Source organism: Somniosus microcephalus, chromosome 27 (genome assembly GCF_052327205.1).
Source record: "Somniosus microcephalus isolate GS21.2 chromosome 27, FLI_Smic_1.0, whole genome shotgun sequence".
In the NCBI taxonomy this organism is placed as follows: Eukaryota; Metazoa; Chordata; class Chondrichthyes; order Squaliformes; family Somniosidae; genus Somniosus; species Somniosus microcephalus.
The window spans coordinates 49,156,802-49,168,850 of NC_141013.1; the positions used below are offsets into that span (position 1 = coordinate 49,156,802).

General features: G+C 45.3%; 1 protein-coding gene across 2 annotated transcripts in view; it reads left to right on the forward strand.

Annotated features, from left to right (window-relative positions):
- ankdd1a (ankyrin repeat and death domain containing 1A) overlaps positions 1-12,049 on the forward strand; it is a 162,493-nt gene that overhangs the window by 63,605 nt on the left and 86,839 nt on the right. For both annotated transcript variants that reach the window (XM_085968938.1, XM_085968937.1), the window contains exon 10: positions 1,225-1,323. In XM_085968938.1, the coding sequence (XP_085825064.1) occupies positions 1,225-1,323 (99 nt within the window). The remainder of the gene's footprint in view (positions 1-1,224; positions 1,324-12,049) is intronic.

The window sequence follows — 12,049 nt, forward strand, 5'->3', positions numbered from 1 at the left end:
ACAGACTCTCCTGGCTGTTGCGGGCGGGATCTTAGGAGGTGCCTGGTGTACATGTAATTTACCGGGCTCCGGTACTGCTGTTTCAGTAGGTTGATAGCGGCCTCGTATGTAGTCGTGTCCTGGATGAGTGCGTATACTCTCGGGCTCGCTTGGGCGTTCAGAAGTCTTAGTTTGGATCTCTGCGGGACACCGGATTCTTCCAGGTAGGATTCGAAGCAGTCCAGCCAGTGTTTGAAGTTGAGGGCTGAGTTTGCTGCCTGTGGGTTTAGATCCAGGTACGGTGGTTTGAGGGCTTGCAGCCAAGCCGGCTGGCGTGGCTGGTGTAGCCCGGTGTCTGAAGGCTGCTGTGGCTGTGCTTCTGGGAGGGCTCCTGGCTGGTCAGTAGCAAACATCTTTAAAATTTAGTCAATAAAATTGATATACCTATCAATTCGTCCAATAAAAAGCGACGAGTTAGGAACGTAACTAAAGGTTTTTATTGACTAAATAACAGAGCCCACCCTCGTGGGTGATCGGGTCCAACAAGGAGGAATACCAGCCAGTCGACTACCTTTATACCTGGGCAGGTAGGTGGAGCCATGGGCGGAGTCGGAGGTGGTCAGCCCAGGTATAACAGCGCGACAAGAGGCGACCTCGTATAGTGATACAACAGTGAGAACGGTGATAACAATACAACAGTGATAACTATAGTGTAACGATAGTGAACGATAAAAGTGGTTTACCACAAGTAACCAGACCCGGTATCGACGCACGGTAAAACAGTAACCAGGCCTGGTATCGACACACGGTAAAACAGTAACCGAACCCGGTATCGACACACGGTAAAACAGTAAACAGACCCGGTATCGACGCACGGTAAAACAGTAAACAGACCCGGTATCGACACACGGTAAAACTGTAACCAGGCCCGGTATCGACACACGGTAAAACAGTAACCAGACCCGGTAACGACACACGGTAAAACAGTAACCAGACCCGGTATATCTGTTATTTCATAAGAAGCAGCCTTTTTCTTGCCCGTGAATTTGCTATTTTTCACTGATCGCTGCTCAATATTAGAAGAGACCAAATAACCACTGCCAGCAGGTTGTCTATAAAGAAGCTTGTATATTGGTTAAGAGGGTGACTCTAATTCAGTGAAGATTCTTGTTGATATTTGAATAGCTGTTAGCGCTGGACAATGCTTGTCTCGATTGCTGTCAATTACCTGCCTGTCTTTTCCAGCGAGGGACCGGTGCGATACATCTAGCAGTGCTACACAACCAGGACTCCATCGTCAAGCTGCTCATCCATGCAGAGTGTGAGCTGGATATTGCTGATCATGTAAGAATTTATCCTGCACAAGTCCTTGGGATTGTTAAATCGGGTTTGAACTTACTACTGGAATGCTTGTGTCAAATTGCTCTCTTTTAACCTGAGAGAAGAATTTGATATGAGCATGTAAATCATTTGTGTAGTAACATCAACATTATGGGCAGGGCAGCCTGGGGTTCTGGTACTGGAGGTTCAAGTCCCACCGTGCTCCCTCGTGAAATTCAATTCAATAAGTCTGGTCATTTGTAGGCTGGCACCAGAAAAATGAACATGAAATCTGCTGGATTGTAAAAACCCAACGTGACAGGGACAGGAACCTGCCCTACATGTGACCCCAGTCCCACACTTCCTGGAGACTCTCAGTGCCCTCAGGGATCTGCCTTGCCAGTGTCACCCACATTCCAAGAACAAATTTAAAAAGCAGTAATAATTTCCATCCTTTTTGTCAGTTTTAAAGATTAGGTGAGATTAATTTCAGCCTTTTACCTTCTTAACTCCTCTGAACCTCAAAAATATGAATTTACCTTGTGAAGCTGGTCGCTGTGACATAATTCGCCTGTTCTAATGTTCAGGGCCTAGTGCTTTTTCCCTACAATTAGATATAGGTTGATTCATTCACCGTTAGATCCTAATGTTTGAAATTTACAATGTTTGTAAGCCAGGGTAGGAATTTATTCTTTCTCGTTACGCTGGTAAAACAACATTGATTCATAGTGCAAGTAGAACCAAAACAAGCCAACATTTAATAGGACATTGTTCTCGGATGTTCGAAATGCTGGTTTAAATACAAGCAATAAGCTTGCAGTTTCTGCTGGTGCCACTGATGGATAACCAAAGGCTTGCATCAACTGTCACTTCACCAGCCTTCTTCATATCCTACCTTCCATATCCCACCATAGATAATCATAGAACCCTACAGCACAGGAGGAGGCCATTCGGCCCATCGTGCCGGTGCCGGCTCTTTGAAAGAGCTCTCCAATTAGTTCCACTCTTTCCCCATATCCCTGCAATTTTATCCCCTTCAAGTATTTATCCGATTCCCTTTTGAAAGTTATTATTGAATCTGGCAGCGTATTCCAAATCACAACTTGGTACGCAAATTTTTTTTGCCTCATCTTCCCTCTGGTACTTTTGCCAATTCCCTTCAATCTGTGCCCTCTGGCTACCGACCCTCCTGCCAGTGGAAACGGGTTCTCCTTATTTTCTCGATCAAAACCCCTCATGATTTTGAACACCTCTATTAAATCTCCACTTAACCGTCCCTGCTCTAAGGAGAACAACCCCAGCTTCTCCAGTCTCTCCATGTAACTGAAGTCTTTCATCCCTGGTGCCGTTCTAGTAAATCTCCTCTGCACCCTCTCCAAGGCCTTGACACCCTTCACTATTTATAAAGCCAAGGATCCCGTATGATTTTTTAACAGCCCTCTCAACTTGTCCTGCCACCTTCAAAGATTTGTGTACTTGCACCTCCAGGTGTCTCTGCTCCAGCACCCCCTTTAAAATTATACCATTTAGTTTATATTACACCTCCTCATTCTTTCTTCCAAAATGCATCACTTCACACTTGCATTAAATGTCATCTGCCGTGTGTCTGCCCATTCACCAGCCTGTCTCTGTCCTCCTGAAGTCTGTTACTATCCTCCTCTGTTTACTACATTTCTGAGTTTCATGTTGTCTGCAAAGTTTGAAATGATGCCCTGTATACCCAGTCCAGGTCATTAATATATATATCAAAAAGAACAGTGGTCCCAACACTGACCCCTGGGGGACACCACTGTATACTTCCCTCCAGTCTGACAACATAAGAACATAAGAAATAGGAGCAGGAGTTGGCCATTCAGCCCTTCGAGCCTGCTCCGCCATTCAATAAGGTCATGGCTGATCTTCTGCCTCAACTCCATTCACCGGCCCTATCGCCATATCCCTTGATGCCCTTACTAGTCAGAAATCTATCGACTTCTGTTTTTAATATACCCAATGACTGAACCTCCACCGCCCTCTGGGGTAGAGAATTCCAAAGATTCACCACCCTCTGTGTGAAGAAATTTCTCCTCATCTCAGTCCTGAATGGCCTACCCTTTATCCTGAGGCTGTGGCCTCTGATTTTAGAGTCCCCAGCCAAGGGAAACATTCTCCCAGCATCCACCCTATCAAGCCCTGTAATAATTTTGTATGCTTCAATGAGATCCCCTCTCATTCTTCTGAATTCAAGAGAATACAGGCCTAGTTTACTCAATCTCTTCTCATACGACAGTCCCGCCATCCCAGGAATCAATCTCGTGAACCTTCGTTGCACTCCCTCTATGGCAAGTATATCATTCCTTAGGTAAGGAGACCAAAATTGTACACAGTGCTCCAGGTGTGGTCTCACCAAAGCCCTATATAATTGGAGTAAGACTTCTTTACTCCTGTACTCAAATCCTTTTGTAATGAAGGCCAGCATATCATTTGCCTTCCTAATGGCTTGCTGCACCTGCACATTCACTTTCAGTGACTCATGTACAAGGACACCCAGGTCCCTTTGAGCATCTGCATTCCCCAATCTTTCACCATTTAGGAAATATTCTGCCTTTCTGTTTTTTCTACCAAATTGGATAACTTCACATTTATCCACATTATATTCCATCTGCCATGTTCTCGCCCACTCACTGAGCCTGTCAAGATCCCCTTGAAGACTCTTCACATCCTCTTCACAACTGACACTGCCACCTAGCTTTGTATCATCAAATTTGGAAATGTTACATTTAGTCCCCTCATCCAAATCATTGATATAGGTTGTGAATAGCTGGGGCCCAAGCACCGATCCTTGCGGTACCCCACTAGTCACAGCCTGCCGTCCTGAAAAAGACCCGTTTATCCCTACTCTTTGTTTTCTGTATGTTAACCAATTCTCAATCCATGCTAGTAAATTACCCCCAATCCCATGTGCCCTAATTTTGTTCACCAACCTCTTTTGTGGGACTTTATTGAAGGCCTTCTGAAAATCCAAATACACCACATCTACCGGATCCCCTTTGTCTACTCCACTAGTTACATCCTCAAAGAACTCCAATAGGTTTGTTAAACAGGACTTCCCTTTCATAAATCCATGTTGACTCTGCCCAATCTTACTATTAGTTTCTAAGTGCCCAGTTATTGCATCCTTTATAATAGATTCCAGCATTTTCCCAACTACTGATGAGGTTAACAGCTCTGTAGTTCCCCGTTTTCTCTCTCCCTCCTTTCTTAAATAGCGGGGTTACATTTGCTATCCTCCAATCTGCAGGAACCGGTCCAGAATCTATAGAATTTTGGAAGATGACAACCAATGGATCCACTATTCCAGTGGCCACCTCTTTCATAACCCTAGGATGTAAGTCACCCGGTCCTTGGGATTTATTGACTTTTAGTTCCATTAATTTTGCTAGTACTGTTTTTTTACTAATAATAATTTCTTTAAGTTCCTCATTCTCGCCACACCCTTAGTTTTCTCGTATTTCTGGGAGTTTTTTTGTGTCTTCCTCCGTGAAGACAGAAACAAAGTATTTATTTAATTTCTCTGCTATTTCCTCATTCCCCATTATAAATTCTCCTGTCTCTGAATGTAAAGGAACCACATTTACCTTCGCCAGTCTTTTCCTTTTCACATACCTATAGAAGCTTTTACAATCCGTTTTTATATTTTTCGCTAGTTTGTGCTCATATTCCATTTTCCCTTCCTTTATCAATTTCTTGGTCCCCCTTTGCTGATTTCTAAAAAGATCCCAATCCTCAGACTGACCGTTTTTTCTGGCAACTTTATAAGCTTCCTCCTTTGACTTTAATTTCTTTTGTTAGCCCTGGTGGATCACTTTTCCTTTTGGGTTTTTATGCCCTAGAGGAATATATGTTTGTTGCAAATTATGCATTATTTCCTTGAATGTATGTCCACCTTCATACCTTTTAGTGTAGTCTCCCAATCTACCATGGCCAACTTGTCCCTCATACCCTTGTAGTTTCCTCTTTGATTGAAGATCTTAGTTTCAGATTGGACTACATCACTCTCAAACGTAATGTAAAATTCAATCATATTATGGCCGCTTGTCCCTAAAGGCCCCTTTACCACAAGATTATTGATTAGCCCTTTCTCATTACACAGTACCAGATCCAGAATAGCCTGTTCCCTGGTTGGTTCCTCCACATACTGATCCAGGAAACCATCTCGCATGCATTCCAAGAATTCGCCCTCCACACCATTAGTGGTAATTTGATTTGCCCAGTCAATATGTAGATTAAAGTCCCCCATGATTACCGTATTGCCCTTGTTACATGCACTTCTAATCTCTTGATTGATACTGTGCCCTACATTACCACTACTGTTTGGTGGCCTATACACAACTCCCACCAATGTTTTCCGCTCTTTGCTGTTTCTTAGCTCCACCCAAACTGATTCCAGTTCTACATCATGATCGGCCGAGCCAAGATCTTTCATCTCTACCGTACCGATCTCATCCCTTATTAACAGCGCTACGCCACCTCCTTTTCCTTTTTGTCTGTCCTTCCTAAATGTTGAGTACCCTGGAACATTCAGTTCCCAGCTTTGGTTACCCTGCAACCATGTCTCTGTAATGGCAATTACATCATACCTATTTACTTCTATTAGTGCCATTAATTCATCCACCTTGTTGCGAATGCTATGTGCATTTAGATAAAGTGTCTTCAACTTTGCCTGTTTAATATTTTTCTGCACTTTGACCCTCTTTACTCTTGGCCTTTGTTTCTGCTCCCTACTAGTTTGCTGACTACTTTTCTAACTTGCACTTCCAGCTTTGTTTCTCTCCGTCCTGGGCCCACACTTAGGTTCCCGTTCACCACTACTCTCTGCTTTCTGTCTCTTAGCCAATTTTGTATCCACACAGCCACTGCCCCTTTAATCCCATTGGGTTCAACTTTGCTAACAAGTCTTATTATGTACTTCATCAAACCCCTTTTGAAAATCCATATGCACAACATCAACTGCACTACCCTCATCAACCCTCTCCATTACTTCATCAAAGAACTCATGTTTGTCAGACACGATTTGCCTTTAACAAATCTATGCTGGCTGTCATTGATTAACCCAAGTTTATCCAAGTGACAATTAATTTTTTCCTGGATTATTGTCTTTAAACCTTTCCCCACCACCAACGTTAGGCTGACTGATCTGTAGTTGCCGGATTTATCCCTTTCCCTTTTTTGAACAGGGGTTTAACATTTGCAACCCTCCAGTTCTCTGGCAGTACTCCCATACCAAAGGAGGATTGGAAGATTGTGACCAGAGCCTCTGCTATCTTCACCCTTACTTCCCTCAGTAACCTTGGATGCATCCCATCTGGTCCGGGCAACTTTGCCACTTTGAGCATTGCCAACCTTTAAAGTAGCTTCTCTATTTTTATCCTATCCAATTTCTCTACTTCTCCTTTACTGCTGCACTGGCAGCATCCTCTTCTCCAGTGAAGACCGATGCAAAGTCCTCATTTAGTACCTCAGCCACGTCCTCTGCCTCCACTAGAAGATCTCCTTTTTGGTCCCTAATCGGTCCACCCTTCCTTTGACAACCCTTTTACTATTTATATGTTTATAAAAGATTTTAGTGTTCTCTTTTATGTTACCCACTAATCTATTCTCAAACTCTCTCTTTGCCCCTCGTTTCCTTTTTCAGTTCTCCTTTGCACTTTTTGTATTCTGCCTGATTCTCTACTGAATTATGAATCTGATCTTTATCATAAGCCTCCTTTTTCTGTTTCATTCTAATCTCTATATCTTTGGTCACCCAGGGAGCTCTAGCTTTGGATGCCCTTCCTTGCCCCCTCGTGGGAATGTGTCTACTCTGTACCCGAACTATCTCCTCTAGAAGGCCTCCCATTGTTCATTTACTGCTTTACCTGCTAATCTTTGATTCCAATCCACCTGGGCCAGATCCCCTTTCAACTCACTGAAATTAGCCCTCCTCCAGTTGAGTATCTTCACCGTTGATTGTTCCTTGTTCCTTGTCCCGTTCCATAACTACGCTAAACCTAATGATATTGTGATCACTGTTCCCCAAATGCTCCCCCACTGAAACGTGCTCCACTTCATTCCCCAGAACGAGATCCAGTGCCGCTTCCTTCCTCGTTGGGTGGAAACATACTCAAGAAAATTCTTCTGTACATATTTCAGGAATTCCTCCCGCTCTTTGCCGTTTACACTGTTTTGTTCCCAGTCTATATCTGGATAATTGACATCCCCCATTATCACTATATTGGTTTTACATCTTTCTGCAATTTGTTTGCAGGTTTTCTCCCCTACCTCCTTCCCAATGTTTGGGGCCTGTGGTACACACCAGCAGCATAATGGCTCCTATTCTGTTCCTTAATTCTAACCAAACAGATTCTGTCTTTGAACCGTCAAGCACATCAACCCTTTCTATATCTTTGTTATAACAATATCTTTGATCAATACTGTCACCCCCCCCCCCCCCCCCAATCCTTTATTTCCTTCCCGATTTTTCCAGAATACATTAGCCAGTAATGTTAAGTGCCGAACCTCCATATTTGCGTCAGGTCTCCGTTATTGCCGCTATATCATAATCCCATGTGGTGCTCAAAAGGTGCCTGCAGCTCACCACGCTTATTTACCGCGCTCCATGCATTTACACACATGCACTCCTAACCCATCCTAGTCTGCCTCGCATTGCACCCCCTGTTTGATCGCTCCTCTTTCTGGACTACTCTTTATCCTAATATTGTTTATCTGTTCCAATCCCCTCTGCACCTTGTTTCTCCTCACTAATAACAACAACCACTTGTATATAAATAGTGTCTTTAACGTAGTAAAACATCCCAAGGCACTTCACAGGAAGGTTATCAAACAAAATTTGACACCGAGCCACATAAGTAGATATTAGGGCAGATGACCAAATGCTTGGTCAAAGAGATAGATATTATGGAGCGCCTTAAAAGAGGAAAGAGGCGCGGAGAGGTTTATGGATGGAATTCCAGAGCTTGGGGTCTAGGCAGTTGAAGGCACGGCCACCAAAGGTTGAGCGATTAAAATCAAGGATGCTCAAGAGGCCAGAATTAGAGGAGTGCAGATATCTCGGAGGGTTGTGGGGCTGAAGGAGATTACAAAGATATGGAGGGGCAAGGCCATGGAGGGATTTGAAAGCAAGGATGAAAATTTTTTAATCTAGGTGTTGCTTAACGGGGAGCCATTGTAGGTCAGCGAGCACAGGGGTGATGGGTGAATGGGACTTGGTGCGAGTTAGGACGCGGACAGCGGAGTTTTGGATGCCCTCAAGTTTACGGAGGGTAGAACACTGGAGGCCGGCCAGGAGTGTGTTGGAATAGTCATAGAAACATAGAAGATAGGAGCAGGAGTAGGCTATTCAGCCCCTCGAGCCTGCTCCGCCATTCAATGCAATCATGGCTGATCATCCAAATTCAGTACCCTGTCCCTACTTTCTCTCCATACCCCTTGATCCCTTTAGCCTTAAGAAATATATCCAACTCCTTCTTGAATATATTTAATGTATTGGCCTCTACTGCCTTCTGTGGTAGAGAATTCCACAGGTTTGCCACTCTCTGGGTGAAGAAATTCCTCCTCATTTCTGTCCTAAATGGCCTACCCCTTATCCTTAGACTGTGACCCCTGGTTCTGGACTCCCCGACCATCGGGAACATCCTTCCTGCATCTAGTCTGTCCAGTCCTGTCAGAATCTTATAAGTTTCATTCTTCTAAACTCCAGCGAGTACAAGCCCAATCGACCCAATCTCTCCTCGTACGCCATTCCTGCCATCCCAGGTATCAGCCTGGTGAATCTTCGCTGAACTCCTTCCATGGCAAGAACATCCTTCCTCAGATAAGGCGACCAAAACTGCACACAATACTCCAGATGTGGTCTCACCAAGGCCCTGTACAACTGCAGCAAGACATCCTTGTTCCTGTACTCAAACCCTCTCGCTACGAAGGCCAACATGCCATTTGCCTTCTTAACCGCCTGCTGCACCTGCATGCTTACCTTCAGCGACTGGTGCACAAGGACACCCAGGCCTCGTTACACTTCCCCTTCTCTCAATCTATTGCCATTCAGATAATAATCTGCCTGCCTGTTTTTGCCACCAAAGTGGATAACCTCGCATTTATCCACGTTATATTGCATCTGCCATGCTTTTGCCCAATCACCCAACCTGTCCAAATCATCCTGGAGTTTCTCGGCATCCTCCTCACAGCACACACGCCCACCCAGCTTTGTGTCGTCTGCAAATTTGGAGATATTACATCTAGTTCCCTTGTCTAGATCATTAATATATATTGTGAATAGCTGGGGCCCAAGGACCGATCCCTGCGGTACCCCACTAGTCACTGCTTGCCACTCGGAAAAAGACCCGTTTATTCCAACTCTTCGCTTTCTGTCTGCCAACCAGTTCTCTATCCAAGTCAATACCCTTGCCCCCAATCCCATGTGCCTTATCTTTACACGCTAATCTCTTATGCGGGACCTTATCAAAAGCCTTCTGAAAGTCCAAATACACCACACCCACTGGTTCTCCGTTATCTATTTTACCAGTTACATCCTCAAAAAATTCCAGTAGATTAGTCAAGCACGATTTACCTTTTGTAAGTCTACAGGTACCCTCTCCCCTGTCTCCTCTCCCCTCACCAACAAGTGTGAGCAGCCTCATGGACTTCTTTGCCTCTAAGATTGAGACCATCCAATTAGTTGCCTCTGCCACTTCCCTTCCTTCCCCAAGCCCACTGGGCCAAACTTCCTCTAAGGTTCCCCCCTGCCCTAGCCCTGAATTCACATCTTTCTCCAGTTCCTCGTCGATCTCCCCTCATGACCTCTCTGTGCTCACCTTGTCCAAGAGACCCACTTCCTGCTCCCTCGACCCTATTCCTACCAAACTGCTGACCACTCAACCCTATTCCTACCAAACTGCTGACCACTCAACTTCCTTTTCTGGCTCCCATGTTAGCTGACATTGTTAATGATTCTCCCTCCTCAGGTACTGTCCCCCTCTTCCTCAAATATGCCGTCATCACCCCTCTCCTCACAAAAATCAACCCTTGACCCCCTCCTCCATCCTTGCAAACTGCCACCCCATCTCCAACCTTCCTTTCCTCTCCAAAGTCCTTGAACATGTTGTCGCCTCCCAAATTCATGCCCATCTTTCCCGCAATTACATGTTTGAAACCCTCCAATCAGGTTTCCGCCCTTGCCACAGTACTGAAACTGCTCTCATCAAAGTCACAAATGACATCCTTTGTAACTGTGACAAAGGTAAACTATCCCTCCTCGTCCTTCTTGACTTGTCTGCAGCCTTTGACATGGTTGATCGTTCCACCCTTCTCCAATGCCTCTCCACCATCGCCCAGCTGGGTGGGACTGCACTCGCCTGGTTCCATTCGTATCTATCTAATTGTAGCCAGAGAATCACCTGAAACGGCTTCTCTTCCTGCTCCTGCATCGTTCCCTCTGGTGTCCCCCAAGGATCTATCCTTGGCCCCCTCCTATTTCTCATCTATATGCTGCCCCTCGGCTACATCATCCGAAAACACAGTGTCAGTTTCCACATGTACGCTGACGACACCCAGCTCTACCTCACCACTTCTTCTCTCGACCCCTCCACTGTCTCTAAATTGTCAGACTGTTTGTCCGACATCCAGTACTGGATGAGCAGAAATTTTCTCCACAATTAAATATTGGGAAGACCGAAACCATTGTTTTCGGTCCCCGCCACAAACTCCGTTCCCCAGCCACTGACTCCATCCCTCTCCCTAACATCTGCCTGAGGCTGAACTACACTGTTCACAACCTTGGTGTCATATTTGACCCTGAAATGAGCTTCCGACCACGTATCCATGGCATAACTAAGACCGCCTACTTCCACCTCCATAACATCGCCCGTCTCTGCCCCTGCCTCAGCTCATCCGCTGCTGAAACCCTCATCCATGCCTTTGTTACCTCTAGACTTGACTATTCCAACGCACTCCTGGCTGGCCTCCCACGTTCTATCCTATGTAAACTTGTAGTGATCAAAAACTCGGCTGCCCGTCTCCTAACTCGCACCAAGTACCATTCACCCATCACCCCTGTGCTCGCTGACCTACATTGGCTCCTGGTTAAGCAATTCCTCGTTTTCAAAATTCTCATCCTTGTTTTCAAATCCCTCCATTGCCTCGCCCCTTCCTATCTCTGTAATCTCCTTCAGCCCCACAACTCCCCGAGGTATCTGCACTCCTCTAATTCTGCGCTCCTTGAGCATCCCTGATTATAATCACTCAACCTTTGGTGGCTGTGCCTTCTGTTGCCTGGGCCCTAAGATCTGGAATTCCCTCCCTAAACCTCTCCGCCTCGCTACCTCTCTTTCCTCTTTTAGGACGCTCCTTAAAACCTACCTCTTTGACCAAGCTTTTGGTCACCTACCCTAATTTCTCCTTGTGTGGTTTGGTGTCAAATATTTCGTCTTATAATACACCTGTGAAGTGCCTTGGGACATTTTACTACGCTAAACAAAAGTTGTTGTAACAAAGGCATGGATGAGGGTTTCAGCAGCAGATAAGCTGAGGCAAGGGAGGAGTCGGGTGATGTTACGGAGGTGGAAATAGGTGGTCTTAGTGATGGCACGGATATGTGGTAGGAAGCTCACCTCAGGGTCAGATATAACACCAAGGTTGAAAACAGTTTGGTTCAGCCTCAGACAGTTGCCAAGGAGAGGGATGGACTAGCGAAGGCATGGCCACCAAAGGTGGAGCG